At 34.4% G+C, this 24,369-nt stretch overlaps 5 protein-coding genes across 26 annotated transcripts in view; 2 read left to right on the top strand and 3 right to left on the bottom strand.

Moving 5' to 3' along the window:
• Positions 1 to 3,954, top strand: part of Unc-104 (kinesin family member unc-104) — a 37,132-nt gene extending 33,178 nt beyond the window's left edge. For all 12 annotated transcript variants that reach the window (XM_076435828.1, XM_076435833.1, XM_076435827.1 and 9 more), the window contains one exon: positions 59 to 3,954. In XM_076435828.1, the coding sequence (XP_076291943.1) occupies positions 59 to 161 (103 nt within the window). In that variant the 3' untranslated portion in view covers positions 162 to 3,954. The remainder of the gene's footprint in view (positions 1 to 58) is intronic.
• A 462-nt stretch (positions 3,955 to 4,416) lies between these two features.
• On the bottom strand, positions 4,417 to 9,714 carry LOC143214599 (exportin-4). 3 transcript variants are annotated; one of them, XM_076435848.1, is made up of 12 exons: positions 9,497 to 9,702; positions 8,511 to 8,900; positions 8,145 to 8,425; positions 7,607 to 8,036; positions 7,241 to 7,520; positions 6,864 to 7,126; positions 6,138 to 6,574; positions 5,776 to 6,062; positions 5,462 to 5,646; positions 5,114 to 5,361; positions 4,780 to 5,008; positions 4,417 to 4,696 (listed from the first exon to the last, which is right to left on the bottom strand). In XM_076435848.1, the coding sequence occupies exons 1-12, from the start codon at positions 9,575 to 9,577 to the stop codon at positions 4,436 to 4,438; spliced, it is 3,372 nt and encodes a 1,123-aa protein (XP_076291963.1). In that variant the 5' UTR covers positions 9,578 to 9,702; the 3' UTR covers positions 4,417 to 4,435. The 3 variants fall into 3 exon arrangements, with proteins under 3 accessions (XP_076291963.1, XP_076291964.1, XP_076291965.1); XM_076435849.1 differs by lacking the exon at positions 9,497 to 9,702 and adding an exon at positions 9,322 to 9,483; XM_076435850.1 differs by lacking the exons at positions 4,417 to 4,696; positions 4,780 to 5,008 and having other exon boundaries at positions 5,144 to 5,380; positions 9,497 to 9,714.
• Positions 9,715 to 9,819: 105 nt separating this feature from the next.
• On the bottom strand, positions 9,820 to 11,358 carry Frg1 (FSHD region gene 1). 2 transcript variants are annotated; one of them, XM_076435874.1, is made up of 6 exons: positions 11,142 to 11,358; positions 10,952 to 11,081; positions 10,791 to 10,867; positions 10,419 to 10,711; positions 10,146 to 10,345; positions 9,820 to 10,079 (listed from the first exon to the last, which is right to left on the bottom strand). In XM_076435874.1, the coding sequence occupies exons 1-6, from the start codon at positions 11,242 to 11,244 to the stop codon at positions 9,932 to 9,934; spliced, it is 951 nt and encodes a 316-aa protein (XP_076291989.1). In that variant the 5' UTR covers positions 11,245 to 11,358; the 3' UTR covers positions 9,820 to 9,931. The 2 variants fall into 2 exon arrangements, with proteins under 2 accessions (XP_076291989.1, XP_076291990.1); XM_076435875.1 differs by having other exon boundaries at positions 11,149 to 11,358.
• A 405-nt stretch (positions 11,359 to 11,763) lies between these two features.
• Shc (SHC-adaptor protein) lies at positions 11,764 to 23,092 on the bottom strand. 4 transcript variants are annotated; one of them, XM_076434214.1, is made up of 11 exons: positions 22,952 to 23,092; positions 16,068 to 16,193; positions 15,900 to 15,970; positions 15,761 to 15,821; positions 15,408 to 15,581; positions 15,143 to 15,306; positions 14,774 to 15,009; positions 14,529 to 14,678; positions 14,304 to 14,431; positions 14,098 to 14,208; positions 11,764 to 13,991 (listed from the first exon to the last, which is right to left on the bottom strand). In XM_076434214.1, exons 2-11 carry the CDS (start codon positions 16,164 to 16,166, stop codon positions 13,857 to 13,859), a joined length of 1,329 nt encoding a protein of 442 aa, XP_076290329.1. In that variant the 5' UTR covers positions 16,167 to 16,193; positions 22,952 to 23,092; the 3' UTR covers positions 11,764 to 13,856. The 4 variants fall into 4 exon arrangements, with proteins under 4 accessions (XP_076290329.1, XP_076290327.1, XP_076290328.1 ...); XM_076434212.1 differs by lacking the exon at positions 22,952 to 23,092 and adding an exon at positions 16,598 to 16,739; XM_076434213.1 differs by lacking the exon at positions 22,952 to 23,092 and adding an exon at positions 16,336 to 16,470.
• Positions 17,242 to 23,218, top strand: LOC143213893 (meckelin). 5 transcript variants are annotated; one of them, XM_076434208.1, is made up of 14 exons: positions 17,242 to 17,402; positions 17,682 to 17,795; positions 17,873 to 18,034; positions 18,114 to 18,418; positions 18,485 to 18,679; positions 18,769 to 19,020; positions 19,084 to 19,235; positions 20,004 to 20,169; positions 20,825 to 21,109; positions 21,190 to 21,597; positions 21,676 to 21,938; positions 22,019 to 22,199; positions 22,291 to 22,501; positions 22,577 to 23,218. In XM_076434208.1, exons 1-14 carry the CDS (start codon positions 17,387 to 17,389, stop codon positions 22,798 to 22,800), a joined length of 2,934 nt encoding a protein of 977 aa, XP_076290323.1. In that variant the 5' UTR covers positions 17,242 to 17,386; the 3' UTR covers positions 22,801 to 23,218. The 5 variants fall into 5 exon arrangements, with proteins under 5 accessions (XP_076290323.1, XP_076290326.1, XP_076290325.1 ...); XM_076434211.1 differs by having other exon boundaries at positions 17,242 to 17,451; positions 17,682 to 18,034; XM_076434210.1 differs by lacking the exon at positions 17,242 to 17,402 and adding an exon at positions 17,430 to 17,568 and having other exon boundaries at positions 17,682 to 18,034.
• The last annotated feature ends 1,151 nt before the right edge of the window (positions 23,219 to 24,369 follow it).

Here is a 24,369-nt window from a genome sequence, read left to right as displayed (position 1 = left end):
GCGGATATACGCAAGCAGAACGAGATGTTTGACACAATCGTTTCTGGTATTTTTGCAGGTCAAAGCTAGCGCGTAAAGGTCCGACAGCGGCAAATCTAAGTAACGCTTCGCCCGTCGGTTTAGCTCCACCGATAGATCAACAATCGAACCAAAACAAGTGAGTGGTCGAAACGTTGGCCGAGGTTACAAGCGTCATCGCGAAAGCCTCCGAGAAGGTGCTGTACTGGTCGCACTCGGCCTTCGAGTCCCACGATCTCTGTAGCTTTCGATTTTCGGTAGTCTTCGATTATTAAACGGCTCGGAAAAGCATATCGATCGGCTACCAACTTCGTCAGCCGCCGAATATATCTGTCTCTCTACGTCTGATTTTAACGATCATCGGCCCGACCACGGCTGACGATCGTCTAGAGAAGATGGGGGAAAAGAAAAAAAAAGAGAGAGAGAGTGAGAGAGAGAAAAAGTAAAATCACTAAATAACTATAAACCAAACTTAATTCGTCTTTCGAAACAAATGTTACACGCGTTCGGATTGTATTTAAAGACAACAGATTTATTATGTTTCGATGTTGCGATCCGGCCACGCTGGCCTCTCCGTTCGTTTCGTGGATCATTGATCGAAACGTCGCTGTAAACGTTGAAGAGGCACTGCGTGCCGAGCGAGTACCGCCGATACCTTCTTACGTCGTATTTGAATTTCTCGATATTAGACGGTCGTACGAAGCCATTCTCTTTAAGCGCGGAACCGCATAGCGACGAAGAGGAAAGTATTTATGCCTAAATAAAACATTCCTAAGACGATCATAGAAAAGAGACAAGAGATATACACACATGTAGGTATACTCGTAAGAGATGTGTATGCTGCGAGAGATAGCAAGAAAGAGTGGGAGAGGAAGAGGATGATAGACGAGATGGGACGAAGTAGTGAGATTACGAATTTTTGCGTGTTCATGTCTGGAGATTATACACCGAGAGAAACAAAAAAAAAACGGTGCGGATTATTTCGTACGGATCGAGTCGGTGAGCGTTGAATAATTCATAGTATATTTCATTTACCGAGTTCAGTTCACGATTGTGACCGCGTCATCGAAATGATCCTTTTGTGCTCTATTTTGTTTACGCATTGTTTCGCATCTTGTAGTAACGTCTGAAGCCTCGGATATCGAACAACCAAGGAGAGATTTACTTATGTTTTACTTTACTGTAGATATATCAATTCTATCGGTTAAACGATATTTCCAATTCGTTTGCGTTCACTTTTAACGGTGAACAATTCCCAGTATTATTTCGATAACTAATAAGTACATAGTCGCATATATACATATATGTATATATATGCGTATACGTATATATATGTATAGGAAATCTTCCGCGTTTTCTTTTTTTCTATTCATTGATATATACTTAATTGCGCCAAGATCTGTGTAAACTATATTATTATTTGAAGAAAAACGAATACCTATCTTACTCTCGAAGATCGCAGAGTTTTAATCATGAAAATCCGGAGGCGAATTCATTTCTCGGTCGTTTATAAGCGATGGAGTACGCTAAAGTACACCACGCTCCTGTTGCCGTTTTTGCTTGCTAACTGTTGTAGAATCTGATAGTTTTATTTTGTTAACTATATGGCATACCTATATTGACGAAGAACGAGAGACCATAATCGAATAAGTTATACGCACTCGACGCTTAACCCTTTGAAGCAAGAATCTAGGCGAGGTAAATTGATATACATATATATAGGATCATCGATCATTTCTGTTGCCTTTCAACGTGTAAATTTTTCATTTTTAATATGTATGTATATCATTGATCGAGTTAGAAAGTATTATATAAATATATATATAAATATTTGCGTTTACGTTACATTTTCTGTAAAAGTATATAGTCACATTTCCACACGTGAATTGTGGTGTTCATTATCGAGGACACTATAATTATACAGTATATAGTTAATTATTTATATTTGTAAATTGAATATATAACTACGTCATGCAATTAATTTATAAATTACAAGATTAGCTATGGTCATAAATTAATGCGCATGTGATATTTATATAGTATTTATTGTATATTGTTTGGCGTTGCTCTATTAACACATTGTTGACGGGTTGTGCGAGCATATATGTAATGTATAGTACTCGGGTTCTCCTGCACAAACGTTGTTGATTTGCTGCGAGTATGCTCGTGTATGCACACGTATCAGAGTATCAGCCCAGTAAGCAAAATGCTCGATTTTGGACGGATATATCTAATCTAAAGTATCTACGCGCGCATATGCCGGCCGGCCGGCAGAAGCTGCTTGGCCAGGCCTGGCTGACTGGGAGCTTAAGCGATTGTATGTACAATGCATTTGATTATACGTAGGTGTATATTGGCTAACGCATCGTGTCAAAGAATATAAGTCGTTATAGCAAAATTTTCTTGGATAACGTTCAATCGTTTCGTTCGGTTATAATAAAATAGTCGACGATATGCTGTCGGTCAACAATGCGTTCGATAGAGTAATGTTTAGTTGACTTTAATTTATTTAAATAACTTTCATAAAAAAGAGATTCGCGGATGTATCGGTTTAATTTATTTGATCTCTCTCTGTTTTTATATATATATATTCACATATATAATTATAATTATTCGTTGACAGAAGCTCTTTGGATAGAAGAGACAATTTTTAATTATATACGAATAAGCGATGGATCATATACATATATTTACTGCGAAGAGATTAACTATCGATTTATCAAAGTTTGTTACAAAGCAACTCGGAAAATATAATTATAAACAACGTACCAACTACATTTGCTTTAGAGACAAAATAAAATTTACTCTGAAAATTGGGTAGTGGCTTTACTTATACCACAACAAAAAAAAAATATAATGCTAATTATTACTTTCATCCTCGAATAAATAAGAAAACCGGTTTGGCCAATAATATAATATAAAATTCTGTTTACGTTGCTTTTATTAAAAATGATTACAATATATATTATTATTGTGTAGAAATTTCATAATTTATGCAAAATAAGAATGGGAAAATCGTGTAACATAAATGAATAGTTTAAGAGACTAGCAATAGCATGCATATATATAACGCATTTATCACATATATATATATATTATTATCATGGCATCTCCGAATAAAACACATTCAAATCTGAACTGATGAATGTAAACTGAGGACTGTATTTATTCCTATTTTCAAAAAGAGTTTATTATATATATATATATATTTACACAATAAATGCAATGGACGTAAAATTAAAAAACGAAGAATTGTAAAATGCATTTTTACATGACAAGTCGAGCGTAACGAGTGCATTACGAAATTATATATTTAATTTTCTCTTTGAATCTAGACGAGAACGCGATAAATTCTACAAGGCTGTAATATTTACGGGCACATACGATATTTATAGATATTACTTAATTATGATGTATAGCAATTAAATCTTAATCTCATTATTTACAAATAATTTATTACAATCTATGTAAAAAATGATGGAAATGAAGGATGAAGGAAATAAGCTGTGCACAGTAATTATACTACTATATATTGCTTCAGGGGGTTAAAGTCTTCGTTTATAACGCCGTAAACAATGAAGAAATTGGAAAGTGCATGTGAAACTGAAGAGAGAAAGATAATATATATATATATATATATAAGGTGGGTAAACACATAAAAAAGAATTGAAACGAGCGTTGCAAATTGAAATGCAATACGCCGTTGGTAAGATTAATAATCATTGTTGTTATTAGGAGTGAAAATGTGGAGTTACGGAGAATGAAAAACAAGAAAGATCGAGAGAGAAAAGAGAGGATCGTAAAAATAGAGAGAATGGAGAAGCGTGCGCGCAAGAGAGAGAGAGAGAGAGAGAGAGAGAATGCGAAAGAAAATATGTTTGCTTATACATATATATTTATATATGTATTATTGATTATATATATATATATATATAATACCTTATACAGATAAAGTATATTATATAAATATATAAATAAATTTAATATCAACGTAAGCATTTTGTCAAATATAGAGAACATCATCTGGAGGCAAGAGATTAATGATGATTTAACCTGTACCAAGTATGTAAGTAAGTTGATATACTTGCGTTTATAAGGTAACTAAAATGAACCTATTGCAAAAAACCTTTTCATTTCCGATTGCTTGCTACAAGAAACATGCATCGATGCTGTAACTTGTATTTATATTATTATCGAATTTTCGCTAGGCTCACTGTAAGTGGTAACGTGTAATAAAATCGGTCAATAAAAAGCTTGCGTATGCTTAACGAATTTTCTTCACGGCGAACCCGCCTTCTTGAATTCTCGCGTTACCCGCAAAAAAATAATTTGGCGCGTTTCTACACGCGCGCTGTTTAAACACGGAACTACGATAGAACACACGCGCACACACAACTATTTTATGTTTCAAATCATTTTATTTCACCATTAAAATTAATCTCACACTGACGATAGTATCTTCGTAGTTAACGCTTGTCGAGTATGGGTTTGCGGTAAGTTTTGTAAAGGCATCTGCCAATCTATGTACAATTTGCTGATCCGACTGAGCGCCTAAAATGTTTTGCACAAGCTGCTTGTATTCCTCTTGATAACAGATTATCAAATGATAAAGGGGGTGGTGTGCTGCCGATATGAAACCTTCATCGATTTCTTGCGTGAAAAGCGCAGTCATCAGTAACTTGAAAACGAAAGAGATTTCATTAATATTTCGATTTTTGTTTTCGATTCGTATCAAGACGAGACAAACGTGATATCGTTTACCTTTAAAAATGGCGCGAGCATTTGGTTTCGCGGGTGGTCGTTCGGAGTGTGCGAATATATATGTTCCGCTAAATAGGAAATTATATTGCAACACAGCCAAGGTATTCCGTTGATAGTCGAGAACAAACCCCATTCCAAAGATTCCAACATTGGTCGCATTAATTCGGGGGGTAAACTGCATGCTTTGTCAGAGAAATTTGCACAAAAAGATGTTATCATTTTATAGTAGCTATAACAAAAATGATCATGTATTTATTTATTCGCAAGGCATGCAAATTAGTTGAAGAGAGTTTCGATCGATTCGATTACGATAGTAACACATAATTTCACTTACAGTGAACATAGTATTGGAAATTGTAACAAGTTTATAGTGACTATAGGTGTAATTATATTGAGGCCACATAAAAAAACATCTACGAGCATTGTTGCACTCAGCGACAGATCGTACAGCATTTCCATAATGAATTGTATATCTTGGTAATTGTCTTCCTCGTCTAAATTGATTGCGAATCGGTTATTATTGTATCGTATATAACTTTTCATCGTATTCAAAAATACTTGGTGTATCTGCGACTCTTCGGTCTGAAAGTATAAAACGTGACTAAAATTATATAAATATCAGTATTATCCTTTGTTCGTAACGGTATTTATAAGAACATGCGACGATTAAAAATATTTTTACCACGGACAGGTGAAGAGGAATCGTTACTCTCGAGCATTCGGATAACAGTTCCAAGATTAACTGTACTATTTGCTGGTAATTATGATACAAAGAGAGTAAGTTAGGCAGTTTCTCTAATACCGGAAACATATATTGAATTAATATTTTCGACGATGAGAGTACATGTTGACAGCCCTGCGCAACTCCTATTATACATATATCGAAACATTTTTAGTAGGATAGATTTATACGCACCGCCGATGATATTAGATATAATTAGAATTAAAGAGAATACACACAATCTTTTCGGATACACACAAGAGTAGAAAACGTACCGATAAAACGTTCTAAAATATCTATAATTTGAAATTTAATTTCTTCTTGCTGATAGGACTTTAAGAATTTTTCATCCGAGGTAATTTGTATACACCTGTCGCGGAGCGGTTGTAACAAGGCCTGCGGCCAGTAACCCCCTTCTTTCTTTGAATCTGGATCCGCGAATATACACACGATCACTACTTGTATTAAACCTCTTTTCACTTCCGATGGAAAATCGTATTGACCTCTCACTGCCATATTCCAAATAGGCCTAAACCGTTCGGATTTCAATATTTCTGGTGCTCTAAAAAGTAGCAATGTTCGAATTGTACACCCAATTATTACCAACTGTTCTTTCGTATCATTCTTTCATACTTACTTCTTCTGCGAGACAACAAGACTCTTTAATAATTTTATAGTTTCGTGCATTATCGTAGGCTCGCTTCTGAAAGCATTGATACTATATTCGATTTTGTCTAAAAGAAAGTTTATAGCCCATGTTGCGCCAGAACTACCTTCTCCGAATACTTCTAAGAACGTGGTGCTCGGTACTTCGTAACTTTCTCTAGGTAAAAGATAACTGTTTGCCCATCTGTTCAAAAACCATAGTATAGTACAGCTTAATACAGGACTTAAAATGCTGTCTAGACGAACAGATATCGCAGTTTTTTCTATAGCACACAGACGGAAAATATCCGTAACAAAATGAATAACATGATCCACCGATTCTACGGCAACGTTCAGATCCGAAGAAACATTCTCCGAAGCTACTAAAAGTTGCGACGTAACATTTATATCGACTTTTCCTTGGTTTGCCTAAAACATATACGAATTTATAGCATGCTGTACATATTTTGGTTCAACAACCTTTCTGCCTTAGAAAGCTACAATATCGGTAATAATTTTGCATTGTTATTCTTTGCTCTCTTAATGTCTACCGAACGAAATGTACAGGAGACATCTTTTGTTGTACGTATAATGCAAAATTTCAAATTGATTTATTTCTACAAGAAAATACATAAAGTGTGGCGAATCGATACTTTTCTATCGATCTTTGTCAAAGTCTAGTTAACTTCCAATAGGCATAGTTTTCGTTCGTACGAACCTGTTCCTTACTGTAATCGTTTATTTCCGAAGGTATTAAAGCAATCTCGCCGATAGATTCCATGCAAAGTACGTGACCCGATATAAGTAACAGCCAGTGTATATCTTCGTACAATTTACATGCATAAGTATCATTTAATGTACTTAACGAGTCAACTTGTCCCACTAATTTGTTCAGAATTTCACGTAGTTTCGAGGTACGGTCTTTTATTAAATGCGACAATAACGAAAGAGAATGATTTAATATCTCTCTTCCGAAACAACCTGTAACAAGGAAAAAAATATTCTATCGACAAAACAACATCGACCTGTCCTATCATGCGATTAGATTTATAAGCGCAATCATAGTTTTGCAACAAGATTTAATGGAAAACCTACCGATCGCTTGCAATTTTTCCTTAAATCTATCTTTATCGTCTTCCTCGTTTTCATCTTCTTTCTTGTTAAGGTCTTTCTCGTCTAGATTTCTCACACCTTCCGGTGGACACAAATGGCATTGAACGTACGTGGTAAATATTCGCGTAAAACTTTGTTTGCAAAATTCGTCAAAAATCCCTTTTTCGTTCGGTAAAAAATTCACATCTTTCGACGAAATACCTATCCATACTCCAAATAAAATGTCTAAACCCTCCGAGTATAAACACTCGCTTGCATACAACTGTAATCGATAAAACAAACAGTCTTATTAAACGTTATACAAACATTTTACCATTATTATTATAGAATATATTCTATGTAACTTACAAATTCTTCTTGCGCCGAATTTTCCACGTATAGACACGTTAATCTACACAACTGTTCCATAAACGCTTTTACCATGTCTTCGGGTAAAGTTGTAAAATTTTTACTAACAAATTTAGTCAAATTTTCGACAATCCGAGCAATTCCAGGCGCTTCTTGGTCAATGATTGCAATATTTGTTATAAACTCCAAAAATCTCCGAGTGTAATTAGAAAAGTATTCTATTTTCATTTCTTTAGATGAAAATATTGGACCATCCAGAGTCCCTAACTGTACTAGACAGATCCTCGCTAAATGTGCTAATTGTGGATTACCTCGGATTTTCCAGTACAATGTAAAAAATAAATCCTGTACACGCGGAGGCAATATTACGTCCTGCCAGCTTTCGTCCAGCCGTAAGTCCACATGCTCGTCGTCGAGCATATTGTTGAATCTAACGATAGATCGTACAACAGTGTTAAAGAATCGAATGCAATTGAAAAATATTGCAATATTAAATACTGCTGGAAATACTTAATTATGAAAAGGACAAAGGTCGTACATATTATATCGTAACATTTTACATATTATCGGCCAAGTAAATATGGTTTCTAAAATTGGAAGTAAATGTTTGAGAAGTGCCAGCGTATCATCTTGCGCATCCTTCTTAATCAACTCGTCGAGTATTCCAAGACAGAACTTGAAAATTCTTTTTACATTTTCTCTTTCAAATGCTACCTTTTCGGCGTAATGAATCTCCATCGAATAACCAATATTCGAAGTTTTAGCATCGAACTTGTATTCTTGCAATACAGCCGATATAAGATTACAGCCTAAAACTTTCTACAAACATTAGAAAACACACGATAAGAGGTACATAATCAATTCAAACAACAGCAGAAACATATGCAAAAATCTATGTATTTACTCTTGCTAAGTCGCCAGTCATTATTAGGTTTTCGACTTGGTCCAAAAACTGTTGCTGTTCTTGTCCGGAATCATTGGATCTGTTTCTTTTGATTATAATTGCGATAACTTGCAATATTTTCCCTTTGATATACGGCGCCAACTGTGGTTTATTAATTGTATAGTGCAAAAGGTATTGCCTTAAAGCGGAAATATCTTCCTTGGGTAAATTCGACCATTCTTCTACCAATGCTATTTTTAAAAGACCTGCTGCCTCGAAAAGAATATAATCGTTTGTATTTGTTTCTAAAATTTGGCGACAGAGCTGATAAGGAGATTTAGTTTTTCGAAAATTTAAGAAAACTTCGTCCGCGGATTGTCGTTGTTCTACCGTAGATAAATTCGGCGGTGCCTGAAAAAATAACAGAGCTATTAATAATAATGCCACGAGGAAATATATTTTCTTCCAAACTACCTACATAGTAGCGTCACAAAGGAACTGAATTCTTGAGAAGTTTATATACAACGATAACAAACAATTATACGGTACAGCTATACTTGAGTTACTCGAGTGATAGTTACGCTTAAAATGCTATTTATATATCTACTTGTTCAGCCAACATATTCAATCTTATCATTTCAAATATACGTATCTAGAAATTTGTTTTCATAATGCTAGAGAAGTAAACTGTAACAACTGAATGGACTACAATCTATCGTATAAAATGATACACATAAACATATATTATTTGATAGTTCTTAGCATTTACAAAACAAATTTATTATAACCTATAAAGAGAAAGAATGTTACTCCGAGAAGAATATAAACTTACTAATATGACTTGTGCAGCTTTTTCTAATTTGTTAATTATTTGTTCTGCCATTTGTTCAAACTTATTTCTATAGTATCAACTCTATACATATACGTCGCGCTACTTGGCGCTACTCGAGACTTCGAGACTCGAGAGACAGCGGGAAGCTAGAAGTCAACAGAAAGTTCATCTTTACCCTGATTGCTGATTGGTTCATTGGTTGACTGTTGACTACTGTTGAGCACTGTTGACTACTCGTTCTCGTTGCATCTTGCATACTTTCCCCTCTACCACATCAGCTTCGTGGTAATGCGATTTCTCAACATACTATAGCACTTTGCCCACAAGAGTCGTCTGCTAGGCGACATTGGAACATGGCAAATGGCAAGCTTATCTGACGCCGCGCCGGGTTTATGGTCTAATGTAAAACCTATAAGTAAATATGTATTTATTTAGGTTTGCATGTACAATCTGCATCGATACAGATGAGAAAAACCTAACTAATTTCGGGGCTCACAGTCGCATTTAAAAAATTAGCCGTTTATTACCTATAGCCATTACTATTACAGTTATATTAATTACAATTCAGACGTGGATCGTACACAATACATACAATATTTATGTTACAAAATTATTTACAATATCGGTCCGCTTTCATTTTACTTCTTCTATCCAGGAGAGTTTCGTGTAAATTTCCTTCGCGCTTTGCTTCTTCTAATTCCGTATGATTCGCTTTACTTATCTTCAACTTTTTATCCTGAAATTTCTGGAATTTTCTCCTGAAAAAAATCATCGTATTCATAAATTGTTAGAAAAAAGTTTACATTTAATCTTGCTCTACTTACACGTAGTTCACTTCAACATCTACCAAGGAACCTTGCTCTTCCTTTGGGATGTCTTTGCTTGGGTCTTGAGTCTTCTGAATTATACTCCTTATTGTACAAAATTCTGAGAGTCCAGCAGTCTTGTTTTGACAAACAATGTCATCTTCTTCCGTTAGCGATATGAAGCAATTATTGCTATTTAAGATAGCAAGTTTTCCATCCTAGAAACAAAATAGATAAGATTTAACGTCGTATCATCTTATATTCTTTACTTTTAGGTATTTGTTAAAGTACATTAAAGATCGGTTCCCATTGTTCGATCATGCCCACCGCGTCGCTTCTTCCAACAACAATACCATTCTTATCGACACCCAAGTATTTTCCATAGCCGGACTTTAACGCAACTTTTGTTTCGCCTATTGGAAACGCTGTCAAAATTTCTTCCGGAGAAGGTCCCTCGCCCTCGTTATGAGGAGCACCTAAAGTAAATAATCCATTATCCAAAGCTTTCATATAAGTATTACTTCCAAACTCGATTGCCACCGTCCCTGTCACTTCCGATACTTGTGCAGCTTTCCACCAACCACCTAAAAGTAGTCTACGATCAAGTACTAGTACTTTATAACAAACTTCATTCCGTTGTGAATTTATATCAAATCTGAATACCATGATTTACAGTGTCATTATCGTCGGTAACAGCAACGTGTTCTCTTTCTTGCTTTTTTGATTTACGTTTTTTTGACCTGTAAAATCCGAAAGAAAGATTACCATGTGAAAGTACTAAATATATAAGAAATCGGGGTTAGTTTTAAGAGGTTAATTGATACCTGATTTTTTCACCTTTCAACACCAATTTTCCTGTCCTGACTTTCTCGTATTCGGACATTGTCACGTACCGTTTTCGTATTGACGTAAAATTTTTTATTATCACCAAAAGTATTATGGCTTCTGCTGTGCCTAAAATTATTCTATGTAAATATATGTATATACAATATAAATATTTAAATCATATTATACCAGATACCGAACACAGCGACAGCGACTGGACAGCACTGATGGCACAATCAATTCTGATTGTCGCTGGAACTTGCATAAATATCAGTAAATAATTTTTAACCATAACAATTTTCGGTAAATTCTGCCAGAGAGAGAAATTAATTAGTTATTATTTATTCTCCGACACATTACATTTACATTTATTGATGAAAAATCAAGAGTATTGGATATTCATTATAGCAGCAAATGATTCGTGCCGCTTTCCCCATAAGACGTAATGCAAATTCCGTCCAATTCCGTCACGAATTATTTGCGCTTCGTATACGTACTTACAGCGCCATCTAGCTCAAACTGCTAGCCAAATGTTACCGACGGAGCAAGTCAGGCCGGTAACAGCGCCATCTAGCGGCACATTTGGAACTAAATCAAACCGTTGGTTCCCAGTCTACCGTTAGATGGCGCTGTTCCCGGCCTGACTTGCTCTGCCGGTAACATTTGGTTAACAGTTTGAGCGTTTTGCCGCTAGATGGCGCTGTAAGTACGTATACGAAGCGCAAATAATTCATGCCGGAATTAACATTGCGTCTTATGGGAAAAGCGGCACGAATCATTTGCTGCTGTAATGAATATCCAATATTTTTCATTTTGCATGAATAAATTATCTTTATTGTACAATACAGACACAGAGGATTCTCCAGTATACACCCACCAATTTTTTTAGCCCTTGTCTACTTTGCAGTAGCGACCAGCGCCCGTTCAAACAATCGCGGGGATTGCGGGCGCGCTGCTGAATACACTTTTGTTATTTATAAAGTTCCAAGACCCAAATTGCAAAAAGGGCTCTGTACGGGACCCCGCAATAATGCAGAGAATATTTCAACACAAAGAGCATAAAAAAATATTGCTTCTTTACGTGATCGAAAAATCAAGCTGTTTCATATTCTCTGTCGCCGATTGGCGAGCGGAAATAGTGATATTTTCACTTCGGCGCACGATGCGTCTAACGAAAAAATGTTATTCCTTTTTTTTTCGACTTATTTTTACATTTTTTTAGTATCACCCCCTGCTCGGTTGTACCACCCGTCCGGCTACCATGACGCTGAATTCGCTGAACAGCACAGTCGTGTGTCGCGCGGTGGTTATTACAATATTATTACATGGTTATTACGATATTTTCGATGGCGCTAGTAAGGTAAATAGTGTTTATACAGGGTGTCTGAAGAGAATTACGACTAGAGTTTCAGTTCTCTTTGTGTATAATTTGTATACATATTTATAAATGTAAAACACAATACAAAACCGCTGTCATCCATGTATTGTAAAATTAATGCGACTGTTTTTGTGTAAATATATATAAAATACAAAATTTCAATTGATTATATCTTTTAATATGAAATAAACTAATGTAAACATGGAACTTGTTCGCGTCCTATCAAAAAATTGAAATTACACAAATCGCGTAAATATTTTACATATATATCGAATTAAAATTAATATACAAGCATCATACAAAATTCGTAAAAATATTTTTTTTTCGTATTAGCCATAGAATAAAACCTATACGTATAACATCAAATGAATAAAGTTACAAAGCCATGATCTACATGGGACATACAAATTTGAAGATTCTATTTGATTCAGTGAAGAGTACTAAATTTGTTACTACATAAGTGTACGACATACTAAATACTAAATACATAGCTGTGGCACATTTTGAGATGTATCGATAACATCTACAATATATAAGAACCCATCTTCAGACTTGTATGCAGTAGGTATATGTATACACATATAAAATCCAATGATACAAACGCGAATATTACGTAGAATTAATTAACAAGACAATATTTGGCATAGGTGTGTTCAATTATATTACATAATTTATTTTGCCAAATTTCAAGAATTTATTTAACACAAATTTTACGGAGATGATGCGAAATTGTTATTCGATATATTTTTTTAGAAAATTCACTTGAATTTATACAAGAAATTAGAATGAATAAATAAAATATGATAAAATTCTGTCACTTATACATATATACATACATATGTATAATATACGTATACGGTACATGCAGACGTTACATATGTCAGCCAATTTTTATACAAGTGATAATAATTTAAAAAATTACGAATATAGTTTCTTTTTGTGCATTTTGACATCGTTATAATTAATGGTAAGGTGACATTTATTAAATTTTTTTATTTGTAAGATATAACATCTTTTTGTTGTAGTAAGAATATAGAGAAAAAACTTGATAAACTATACTTTAGCATAATTATATATCTCGAAAGTAAAAATATCGATAGCATAGAATTTTCATTAGAATTGTTATTTCTATCGAATGACGAATCTTATTTAACCCTCGCTCAGTCGGCTCCGAGTCACTTGTGATCCATTCTAAATTTTTTCAACAAAATCTTTCCCTCTCTATATGTGACAATATGTGTATAGTTTATATGTATAATTAGCGTTATTAGTAGACAGCGGATCTTTATTTTGCATAAAGATCCGCTGTCTAGTCATTAGATTCTACATATATTGTATCAAAAAGATAGGTTTAAAAAGATATATTAAGAAAAAATTGAACGTAGGTAGGTCAAAAGTGATCCGGTGTTGGCCTACCGCGTTGGTCTTTTAGGTCGGCTGTACGAGGATTAATTATCGTTGAAAGCATCATGCGAGGCAACGACATTTCATTTATGTTTTAAGTGTTGATGCAATCATGAGAAAAATCAATTATTTGTACGTCTAGGAATTGGATGTCGAAGTACTAAAACACTGTCCGCTGATATAATTGGTAATAAATTGTCGCAATGATGATTAACTAAATGACTTACGCTATCGAAGACACGATCTTTTGTGCGAACCTAAATAATTGAAATTTCAACAAATGAAAAACATTGTAGTTTTATATTTAAGATGAAAAATAAATATTTTCTAGTAACGCTACATGAATTTTTGCCGAGTACTTACCACCCCTTCGGGATCAATTAATAATAAATGTTTTGGTGTACCGTTGTTCATTCCGGTAAGAACATATTGACCCGGTGAACCTTGAGATTCTCGAACCAGAAAATCGCCATCCTATTAAAATAATAGTTAGGCATTTATTAAAATGCAAATATGTAAATGTCTGTGTTTATACTGCCGATATATTATTATTACACTATCGTTCTTACTCTAGTAAGCATAGATTCCGCTTCGGCACGACTAACACTGCCATGGAACCATATTTCTTGCTTTAGTTGTTGTTTCTGAGAATGTGGGCTTAATCTATTCATATCCGAGATTGCAGAACTAAATGGCTCTGAAAGTTGTACGTAATAACGATACATGGAAACATATTGTATATTGATTTGTTCTGTTTACGCGATAAAGAAGAAAGTATCACAAGTACTGCTTACGCATGTCGAACACGTCGAAAAGTGATGTTTGATCGCGATGACTTTCCCTGGTCGCTGCTATTACGCTATCATTGACATAATTATGTTCAGGGAGCATACTGAAATTTGCAATGGTTCCGTCAGAATTTAAGTCAATTAAATTACCAGTCTCTGCAAAGCCAACAGAAATTATTTTCAACATGATTCGAGACAAGTCGCAGCATTCTTTAGCAATATAATTGAGACAACCTACGAATAAATCCTACCTGCCCATTGTTGGTGCCTATCGGAATTCGTGGGAAACGAATCGTGTAAAGCAGAATTTTGCGCGCTGCTTCGTGTTACATGATTCTGTCCGGAATGATGATGTTTTAAATTGGGTAATGTCGATGCTGCGGTCGGTAAAGGTGGCACAGGTGGAGGTCCGATATCTGGTGGCACTTTGCCTGGCAGATCATTGTAATAATCTCTGTCCGCTTCTCTCATGCCGTTTAACATGGGACTGAAAAAAATAAGAAGAATAAATATTTGACAAAAAGTTCAGCTGTTGAAATCATTAACCCTCTGCGCTTGGAATTATTTATTCGAAATTTTATTTTGCCAAGTGCTAAGAGTTCAATATGAATTATAGTTACTGCAACGAAGCTGGTTTTGTAAGGAATTCTTTAAATCGCAATTCGAAAGCTTGGCCAATAGTAGATATAACATCTTGCGCTAATCCACCTCCACATTCTAATACGTAACAAGCACGCCATTCTTGCATGTTCTTTGCAACGTACGCGACAAAGTCCAATATTTCCTATTGAAATATAACAAGTAGTATATATTTTGAGTTTTTTATATAACATTCATGGAAGATAGAAAGTAAAACTAAACCATACAATATAGAATAGAATTTACCGTATCTCCGCCAGAAGCAAAAGATATCCGTGGCATTTCATGTTTGGCGATTATATGTCCAGTTTCTAGATTAGTCAAGGCTAAACTGCAACTACTAATAGTCAAGTTTATAGTAGCACCCGTATGCTCCATGCGAGGCTTGTCTGCGATTGCCTTAAGCACTTTCTTCTCAACCTAAGTAATTAAAACATTAACGTTCAATCGTTGAAAACATCAAGTATAAACATAAAGTATAAAAATTCGGTAACCGAACGACGATTTTGATTCTCTGGCTTGTAATAGACCCAAGACCCACAGGCACTGCCATCGGAGGGTTAAAAGAAAAAAGCATTAACATTATTTTTAATAAATACCCTTCTTTTCTTATCCGCTGACTTTAATCCTGCAGCTTCGCATACTCTATTTATACATTCTCTGAAATTATAAAAAAATTGTGTGGTTTCTATATCAATTTCTAAATATAGCAAAGTAAAGATAATAAAGAAAGCTTACTTGGCAACGCATGATCTTGTTTCAAAGTCTAAACTTTTCATGGAAGTGTATACTTCGAGACATCCTATATACTGGAATATCGATTAGAAAGATGCGATAAATTATAATTCGATATTTATCCAAGTTTTTTCACAGATTCAATTTTATCAAGAGAACTGAGAAACTTACCTTCACCGTGTACGTAATCCCTTCTTTACTGACTAAATGGTCAGGGTGTAACCAACCCCTGGCTGGTTTACTTATAAAACTGCTACCTCCTGTTGCCATCTCTGAATTCTATCCGCATAAGTATAACTGCAACAAAACATTGCGCAGCTACGTTGTCAACCAATTAACTCTTTATTCGATACTCCTTTACACAAAAACCTGGGCTGATTAGATTACATACTATTACACGCATATTGTCTTTCTAATATAAACTATATGGTAAACATACTTGGATGATGTGGTTCAATATTTTCTTTCTGTCAAATTGTACAAATGACTGATTGTGTCGATTCTGTATTCTCTATTATATTTAACAGATGTGTTTAACAAATTTTAATGGATGTCATTTATTATGTAATGTTTACGATTCTATTTAATTTTGCATTTTATCGGAGGTATAACGATGACGATAGCAACGGTACGTGAACGATCGAAACAATATTCAACTACCGAAACCGAACGCATGATTTTGCCAGGAAATGAGATCATACCTCATAGACGATTACTGGAATCATATACCCGCGATCCATTTACACGCGTTCGCCCTGTTCATTGTTTCACAGAAATTCTTTATTCGATTTACACAAGGCGATATTACGACAATTGCGCATTTTCTGCCACACCACACACCACAAACATTGGTCACATCGCATTCACTGTCTTATGGCTTACTGTGGCTGTGGCTTACGGAATTCCATCCATGCATACCAAACCAAACCACCGACACCGACGAGAGACTGCGAGAGACTGCGACTGCGAGAGCGAGACTGAGCGAGACTGCGAGCAACTGCGAGAGACTTGGAGAGACTGCAAGCTGCCAGCTGCCAGCCGTGTTACTCACTCATTGTCAGTGTCACTCACTGATATACATATACGTATATACTATTACTATGGATAATGGATACGAGATTCCCATCAAAGAGGATTAGTCAGGATTAGTCTTTGATTCCCATAAGTCAGTCGTACAGCGGTTGAAACAGGTTGAAATCATGTTGAAATGAATTGAAAAGGACTTTGGATTTGGATGCCACCGCCCCCATTGGAGGTGCTTATGTATTAAAGAAAATAGCGCGAAGCTTGAAAAATATGGATAATATGGATCACAAGAGCGCCGCGCCGTCGAGATACCTCGTCTGTGATAAGAGACTAAAAGAATAGTGTAATTGAGTGTAATATACTTTCAAATACTTTCACTTTCGAGATTCACTGATTCCTTGACATAGGACGATAGGACATCGGATAAATTGCATTATTTTTTTGAGCCTTTCGAATTTGTTTTCATGACCCTTTTCTCTGGTAAATACGTAAATCCCATACTCTGAAGCTCAATTAAATTGCTGATGCGGTAACATAACCTTACATTTGTATTCACATGAAACTTATGATAGTAGATTGTGTGTATGTGTATATATAATAAGTGTAAACGCTACCGGTTGCTATGACAATAAAATGTATACATAAAGTATGTATTTACTTACTTGTATATATACACAGCAAAGATGTATTTTTTTCTAAGCAAAAGTCTATTCCTAATTTTCCACTTTGCCTTTTTTCAATTACTTGCTGCAAATAAAGAAGTTATCGAACTGTCTCAATTATGGAATTGTAAGAGTGATGAATATTTCGATAGTGCATCGTTATCTTGTATTTGTTGCGATACAAACAAAAACTTGAAACCATCTACCGATCGTGAGTTTAAAGTATTGTTTTAAGTAAGTTCTGGTGTAATTTTATGCTTCCATTATTTTTTATAATTTCTTTTATAGGATTGCGATGCGTATGTAATGAATTTAGCAAACAGGTAGCGTTAAAAGATGGTTATCCTGAATGTATCTTTTGCGGGTACAATAGAACGGTGACAACAGACAGAAAAGATTGTGTTTCGTGTAACAGTATAACGTGCGAATGTACCATTAATCAAATACAATGTAATATCAGTCAAACATTTTATTCGTGATATAACAAATCACTATTATTTATTTAACACTAAATATTCTAATTTTACAGTGGATAGAAGCATTAACGGTACATTACTAAATATTATGTACTGCTTTTCTTGCCCCAACAATACTTACCCATCTTTGGATAGATCTAAATGTTTATCTTGCGCTGACTTTGAAAACAATTATTACTTAAATCCTATATATTCGACACAATATTATACATGGATACGAGATCATTGTTTCAATAAAAGTGTTTTTACAAATGATCTATACGCAAATATTACAAATTTGATCAAATTTAAAAATCATAACACAGATATTGGTAACTATCTTAGAGAAGATCTAGAAGTTGCATTATATTTATGTAAGGTATGTAGAATAATCAAGCGATAAGATAACAAAAACTTTTTCTAAAAAGGCATATATTTTTCTTAGAAGGAAAATAAACTAGCTTGCGAGTATTTATCAAATTTATGCGTCTTAAACTTCTACAGCGATCAAATTGCTTGTGTATTATTTATGCAAGTACAATCGATACCTGTATGGTTATTTTATAACAAAAATGAAACTGTGGCAACATTGAACAGTAAAAAAATCACACAGAGATACAGTCTATCGAGATATAACAATGTATGTACCGTATACATTTTTTAAGGAATATCTCAGTCGAAACGCATTATAATTGCGTTCACTATAATACCCAATTATATTTCTTTTAGGATAGTACATTGAATTTTAAAATGGCAACATTTTCTTTGCATGGTAATTTTAAATCGCTTGATACACCTAACATGCCGTGTAATTTATTGGAAAACGTTCAATTTGGGGTGAACTATAAGAAGAAATGTACACTCAAAATTAAAGATTTACTAACTGCTGAAACAGAGTTTATGTCCCCTTATTTGGCTTTTGTAGATAAGAAAAAAGTTTTAATGCACGCTTTACCCGTACTCGTTAAAAATATGAACCAAGTAAGTAAATTACAAGCTGAAAGATGTAATGAAACAATGATTATATTATTTTCAAATTTTTAGGATACTACCGATATATCGCAATGGCAATTCTTACGCAAATTTTTCCTTGTTGATAATATTAGCGGTTATAAGACAGAAAATATTACAGATAAAGAAACTAGAAAATCCAATAAATTATCTTCATTAATTTATATGAAATCTCTAACCGTTATGTAAGTTGTTCAAGTTGTTCTAAGCTATACATAAGTACGATATACAGTAAATATTCTATGGACGCAAGAAGGTGTTAGGTGCAGTGTTACCAGACAAGGGTAATCGAAAAGGAATCGAGGGGAATACAAGTACCCCCTCTCTGATGACCAGAGTAATATGTGACACGTTGCGCGACGAGAATAGAGTGAGGCGAATGGAAGACGCGTTGCGCGTGCGCGGTAGGTACTGAACGGTGGAATAGGATAATGGAAGGGGATAAGGTGGAGAGCCTGGAGGGGGAAAAGATGTTGGTTTCACCATCAATCTGGCCACACTGATGGGAGTTATGGGAGACGGGAGACACGTTGCGCGTGCGCGATAGGGACTGAACGGTGGAATAGGATAGTGGAAGGGGATAAAGGTGGAGAGCCTGGAGAGGGAATGAGGTTCGTTCCAACCTCAATCTGGCATCACTGATATTACTCTACTCTGGTCATCAGAAAGGGGGTACTTGTATTCCCCTCGAATGCTGGTTTCGGAACTTTCTGGCGACACTGGTTACACGTTGGATGCAAAAAAATATCCCCACCACTGCTCTCCACTGATGCCGGATCCCGGATCCCGAGCAGTGTTGTTAGATGGGACTTTTCTACGTTCGGCTCGGTTTTTGAAGCACAAAAAAATAAAACGAACCTCCCCGAGGCTCTGGCGTCCATCGAATATTTACTGTACAATAATATACTTAAAGTTTAATACATGTAAAAAAATACAATTGATTACTTTTACAGTGTAAATGTTCAAAGCGTAGAAGCTAGAGATAAAATACTTCCACCATTACTGATTGTGGAATATACTAAATTAACATATGAACAAATGAGTAAAATTACACATGTTCTATTAGATTATAAAATTAAATTTATTCTAGAACACAGTCATATTGACATTGTTTTCAAGGTAAAAATTGCAATAATAGTATCATAGGTGTACAGGGCGTCCGGAAATGGGTGGTTGCTGAGGTGATTTGAAGTAACATTTTCCTTTGCAAAAATGGCCGCCGCGTCTTTGTTTACGAGTTATTAACGAAACGAAAAACACGGAGCAATCAGAGCAGCGTCGCTCCTCCTTTTCCCCTTCCACTATCCCATTCCAACACCATACCATGCGCACACTGGCGCACACTCCAACGTCCCCCACTATGTAAGACGTACAGTGTCGCCAGATGAGGGGAGTCACGGTGAGACAGAGTCGCCAGAAAATAACCGAACCAGCACTCGAGGGGAATACAAGGTACCCTCTCTCTGATGACCAGAGTAAAGTAATATGTGCGCGGCGCAATGTGCCACTATTACTCTACTCTGGTCATCAGAGAGGGGGTACTTGATTCCCCTCGATTGCTGGCGACACTGGCTCTGATTCACTCTGATTGCTCCGTGTTTTTCGTTAATAACTCGAAAAAAAGCCGCGGTGGACATTTTTTCAGAGGAACATTTTGCTTCAAATAACCTCAGGAACCGCCCATTTCGGGGAACCGAAGGAGTTTTCGAACGCCCTGTACATATATGTATATGATCATGAATATGTAGCTAATATATAAAATATATCTTTGTAGATAATCGTAGCAGCTTTTTTAGTGTTGGCCATTTGCTATTCTGCTATAAAAACGTGGAATTACAATAAACAACACTATACTTCTATTTCATACATAAGAACATTATTTTGGTTTTTTTTTTATACTATGGGTAGTATAGGTACCATCGTTATTATAAGTCTAATTAGTTTATGTATGTATTTATTTATATTCTACAAAGGACAAACAACACCATATATATTATTGTCTAATGATATTAATGAAAAGACCATTATAATATTTACCGCGATAACAGTTCTTTTTAAAGTGAGTACCTACATAATTTATTTTTCGATAAAATAGCACTAGAATTGCCATAATCTAACCATTTGTAATTTTTTATTTAGTTTGTAGAGATGATTGGTTTCATTTGTCGGTGCTGGAATCTAAACGTATTTTGTATCGACTGGGAACAACCGAAACCAGTAGCAGTATCCAACCAATTCGAATATGATTTGCATAAGAACAAATTTTTATCCACGCGAACAGAAATCAAAACAACTAAACAAAAAGAAATAATAAACAAACCAGGTGAACATAGCGGCGTTAGCTATAACTTAGGCGACATAAATTTTTCAGCTGTACATTCGGTATCGGAAGGTTCCATGCAAGAAGCAAACGAACAAAATCATTTTCATAATTCATCTGTTAGTATTTGGAGAACATATTATATTATCAACCATTGGCTAAATCTACAAACAATAAGAAAAACAAATGTAACGGTGCAATTACTTGCTGTATTAAGTATCTTCCAGGTGAATAAAAATTACATAAGACTAAACTAAATAATAATTTATAATTTAACTTGTTTTTGATTTCAATATTCTGTTCAGATAATGCAACTATATCCATGGATCTTTGCAATACCTGAAATACCGTCAAACTTTTCTGAAGATGATAACAATTTTATTTTATATTACACAGAATGTGTTTTAATGTATATTTTAATATATTGCATTCAATGGTTGTTATATATTGGATTCTATGAACGGTGCGTTAGAAATAAAATACAGGAATTCATAAATCTATGTTCTACCGTGAATATCAGCTTCCTTATTTTACCGTATAATTATTATGGTTTTTATATTCATGGAAGGTAATGATATCTGCCAGTTATGTATAATGTATAAGAATGTATCAACTGTAAGTAACTACATATTGCTATTTTATAAATAGGTCAGTACATGGAACCGCAGATACAGATTTGACGACTTTAACGAACAACTTGGAGAAAGAAAAAAATAACTTATGCGCATGCAAAGGTCTTTTACCTGGAACGGATCAACAGACATTCATACTATCTTTAACAAAGACACTCAGAATTGTTTTAATCGAATTTTCAAAACAAACAAATCTTGTATGTATCATTTTTATGCACATTATATTTGAACACATACTTGTAAGTATATGTATACTTGTATACATACTATATATTATCTTTTTTTCAGAGCTTAAATAGTTTCTTAGGAACGAATGATATGTCTACTAAAAAATGGGAATTGATTTTTAATGCACAAATCAAATTGAAGCAGTTTCTGTGTAAATTTCTGGATCATTGTTTTAAAGATACAGATTACATTATTAAAGAGCAACAATTTCTTGAAAAACTATGTAATATTATGTTTTCTGAAATTGAAGAAAAATCAGTGTTTTATATTGGTAAAACTTCTAAAATTTATAGATATCGGTATATAAAAGTATTTCCAAATAATTGAATTTTAATCTATTTTACAGATAATAATCATTCGTTCGATCAAGTATTACTTTACGGGAATGAATGGTTAATAGCTACTTTTGAACTATCAATATTTGCTTTTATAATAGCTGTATTCAAAGATTGCGTATTGGCCATTACAGTTACTATAGCGGTATCGACGTCGTTACTTCTAATTGCAAAATATAATGGGAAAAAGAATTTATATAATAATGTATTACCGAATAAAACATTTTTAGTGTAATACAAAAACTTTATATTTGTCTCCATTTATATAGTGTTGTGTGTAAGTATTAAAAGATCAAATTTGAAAACTAATTATATTTTAAGTTTTAATTTATTTTGTAAGGTATCATTTTTACAATAACAGTAACTATTTTGATTTCACTACTTACATAATTCTTTCGTTCAAAGGAGATTAATAATAATCACGTGCATGTGGATACGGATGATGTCCATAGTCAATTCCATAGTATTTTTCTATGGCTAATGTTAGTATAAATAATGGAATCCCTATTGCGAAACCTCTTTTGCTGTTCGTGATTATTTCTTGTCTACGAGAAATGGGCACACCACGGTAACGCCAAACTTCGTTTCTTAACCAAGGATTTGTCAATCCTCTTTCTGCCAGTAATCTTCGAACTTCCATAAGTCTTGGTATTTCTTCAACTTTATATATGTCAGGACTTGGCACTTTTGGTATTTCATGATCGTGACCCATTTTCTGCAATTCATTCAAATAAGGAAATATCTATCCTTATAAAAATTTCACTTGTTCGTAATTTATTATATTATAATTATCTTAATATACATTTATTAATAACATACTATATACATATATACTATTAGAAATAAATAGGTATAACGAACTGTATTGAAAATTTCGTATTTACACATAGAGTTAATCATTTTAAATGGGCTATGCATTTTAATAAGGTATATATATATACAGAGTGTCCCACATAACAGTTTTCACGATTTTTCAAGTACTCGCGATAATCTGACACAACACGATTTTAGTATATATTGATATATATACAAATAAACAGATTTAAAATAATTAATTACGAGAAAATGATAAAAATCTTTTTATAGTTGTTGAAGGTTTGAAGGGAATGTATCATTTAATTTATACTACATATATTTAGTTGTAAGTTCCAACAATCGAGGTTAGTTCATGACATCGAACTATCTATCGAAAGTTAAATATAAAATACTACAATAATGAATATCTTACTTACTGTATGACGGTAGGAATTGACTAATTATATAAACAAAATCGTAGGTTTCTTTACTTTGATAACACTCAGAACTTTCCTAGTTCCTACTGGTTCCTATGGCTCTGTGGGTATAGTTTATAGTGGTTTATAGTTGGAGTGGGATATAGTGAATATAATCAGTGTCGCCAGAAAGTGACCAAACCAGCACTCGAGGGGAATACAAGGTACCCCCTCTCTGATGACCAGAGTATGTGACACGTTGCGCGTGCGCGGCACTCATCTGGCGACACTGGACTGGACTGGTCATCAGAGAGGGGGTACTTGATTCCCCTCGATTGCTGGCGACCTGGAGTGCTGGCGACACTGAATATAATAGCAAAGAGTAGAGTAGAGAGCAGTAGAGAGGTACATAATACGTAATTATGTAAGTATATACATATATATACTTGTATCACTGATTGTATATCAGTGACTTGTATGCGCTTGTATGCTTACGGCTTACGACGATATATATATATATATACGCATAATCACTACAATTGCACATTGAAGTTGAATTCCTTTATTGTATTAAGTTATTTACATTTAAATTT

The sequence above is a fragment of the Lasioglossum baleicum genome, chromosome 12, assembly GCF_051020765.1.
Source record: "Lasioglossum baleicum chromosome 12, iyLasBale1, whole genome shotgun sequence".
Lineage (NCBI taxonomy): Eukaryota > Metazoa > Arthropoda > Insecta > Hymenoptera > Halictidae > Lasioglossum > Lasioglossum baleicum.
The sequence above is the reverse complement of the archived record's forward strand: the minus strand, read 5'-3'. Positions and strand labels throughout refer to the sequence as shown.